Source organism: Microtus ochrogaster, chromosome 26, assembly GCF_000317375.1.
Source record: "Microtus ochrogaster isolate Prairie Vole_2 chromosome 26, MicOch1.0, whole genome shotgun sequence".
NCBI classification, from domain to species: Eukaryota; Metazoa; Chordata; class Mammalia; order Rodentia; family Cricetidae; genus Microtus; species Microtus ochrogaster.
This window is the reverse complement of record NC_022025.1, coordinates 13748304-13750476: the sequence shown is the minus strand read 5'-3', so window position 1 is coordinate 13750476 and position 2173 is coordinate 13748304. Positions and strand designations below refer to the sequence as shown.

Below are 2173 nucleotides of genomic sequence, written 5' to 3'. Positions count from 1 at the left end.
AGAGAAGAGAAGAGAAGAGAAGAGAAGAGAAGAGAAGAGATGACCTCGCCAACCCATGCAAAGATCTGGGAAGAACACAAACGAATACATATTTGCAAGTAACAGATGTGAATCTGAAAAGGCTGTGATTGCCAATCATGTGACATTCTGAAAAAGGCAATCTTGGGAGACAGATGAAAGATCCATTGTGACTGAAGATTTCTGAGGAGTGAGGGATGATAAAGTAGAGAGGATTGGGAGCCAAGGAGAACTATTCGGTATCTATAACGGTGGGTGGGTGACATCACACACGTTTGCAGAGGACACACAACATCAGAGTGAGACCACACATAAACTCTGGGGGATGATGATGTCTCAGTGCAGGCTCATCCTTCACAGAAACATTCGCTGTGAGGTGGGAGCCCTGATAGTGGGCAAAGCATGTGGGGAACAGATAGAATGTGCAACCTCTCTGTACCACTTAGTCAATCTACCGAGAGCCTTAAACTGCTCTGAAAAACGTCTGTTTTTAAAAATGAGGGTGACGTAAACTCTCTGAGACTGATGTAAGCGGTCTGGGGTGGAATGGAAAGAGGGACCCAGTTGCGTGGCTGGCGCCATCCTCTGGCCCAACGGCAGCCACCTTCAGGAGTCCAGCTAATCCCACGCGCCAAGGACCGTCATGGCTGGGCTTGCTCACTGTTGATGTTCCTCTAGGAAGGAGGGGCAGGCAGGGCCATAAGACCCTCACCTGTGCATCCGGCTGCCCTTCCCACGCAGCTGTGTGCAGTTCTGCTCTAACTGCGCTTGACTCCAGAGTCCCTGAAAGAGGCTAGAGAAGCATTCTCAATCTGTGGATGGTGACCCCCTTCAGGGGTCGTGTACCAGAAATCCTGCACATCAGATATTTTCATTACAATTCATAACAGTAACAAAATTACCCTTACAAAGTAGCGATGAAATAATTCTATGGCTGGGGGTCACTACAACATGAGGAACTGTATTAAAGGGTCACGATATTAGGAAGGTTGAGGACCACTGGGCTAGAAGATGAGACAGGAAAGGATGAGGGGAAAGGATTCCATCTACAGAGCCCTGGGGAAGCCTGACGTCATCCCTGCTGGGAGCAGAACGTCCAGTGTGGCTGCCTTAAGGTCACCCATGTTCCAGCCGGGAGCCTGTCACTCATTTCTCTGTGAGCTTATTGCTTTCTCTGAGTGGCTTTGGTAGAATCGTACCTGTCTTTGCTGCTGGGACCTGAGGAGGAAGTAGATATTATTCATGTCTCCCCACAAGGGAAGGAATTTTGGCAGCACACCCTGCACTGTTAAAGACTCTCAGAATAAAATCCCAAGTGTTCTGGTTGGAAAACTGCAAACCTGGAAGTGAACCAGGCTTGGCTCACTTGGAAGATACTGCATAGTGAGTATTTGGCAACAGAGGAGCCCGGGAGAGCTCCTTCTGAGGACGGACAAGTATGGTGCATAGGGGTCGGGTGGAGGGGCATGGAGAGGCTAGGAAATGGCACCGTGGAGGAGGATGCTCAGCTTGCTTGCTCCTTCTAAATCAGTCCAGGACTCAAACCCAGGGAATAGTGCAAGCCACATTCAGAATGGTTTCCTACCTCAGTTAACCTCGTCCATACAATCCCTCCCAGACCAGTCAGGAGGTTTCCCTGCAGCAACTCTAGACCCTGTCAAGTTAACAGTCAGGATGAGCCAACATACTGCAGCCTGGACTGTGTTCATGGTGTTAGGGCAGAAGAAAGACATCTGCTTCAATTAAGACAGGTATCACGTGTTCGTCAGAGACCAAGAGGTTAGTTAAAAGGAATACACCCTGCTATTGGCTAACCACGACTCCGTCTGTGCCTTCTGTTCCTGCAGGCTTGGCCTTCGCAATGCTGGCAGCAGTACCTCCGGTGTTTGGCCTGTACTCCTCATTTTATCCTGTTATCATGTACTGTTTCTTCGGGACCTCCAGACACATATCTATAGGTAAAGACTTATGTTTTGCAATATGCTTGTTATTATTGCTTAATTCAATTTTTGTGACCGCGTACCCATTAATTGCTTTAACAATGCGACTACACTCTTCTGAGGCAGTATACCAGCAGGTTAAGCCCTCGCCTAGCCTGTGGGCAGCCCCGGACTCGTTCCCCAGCCATGCAGCCATGTGCGTGTTTCTGTGTTTC

General features: G+C 49.0%; 1 protein-coding gene across 4 annotated transcripts in view; it reads left to right on the top strand.

The window, feature by feature from the left end:
- The window catches only part of Slc26a5 (solute carrier family 26 member 5), a 37845-nt gene that overhangs the window by 8648 nt on the left and 27024 nt on the right, over nucleotides 1-2173 (top strand). For 3 of the 4 annotated variants that reach the window (XM_005358365.3, XM_005358364.3, XM_005358363.3), the window contains exon 3: nucleotides 1866-1976. The exons of the other annotated variant lie outside the window; for it this stretch is intronic. In XM_005358365.3, the coding sequence (XP_005358422.1) occupies nucleotides 1866-1976 (111 nt within the window). The remainder of the gene's footprint in view (nucleotides 1-1865; nucleotides 1977-2173) is intronic. 4 annotated transcript variants of the gene reach the window in all.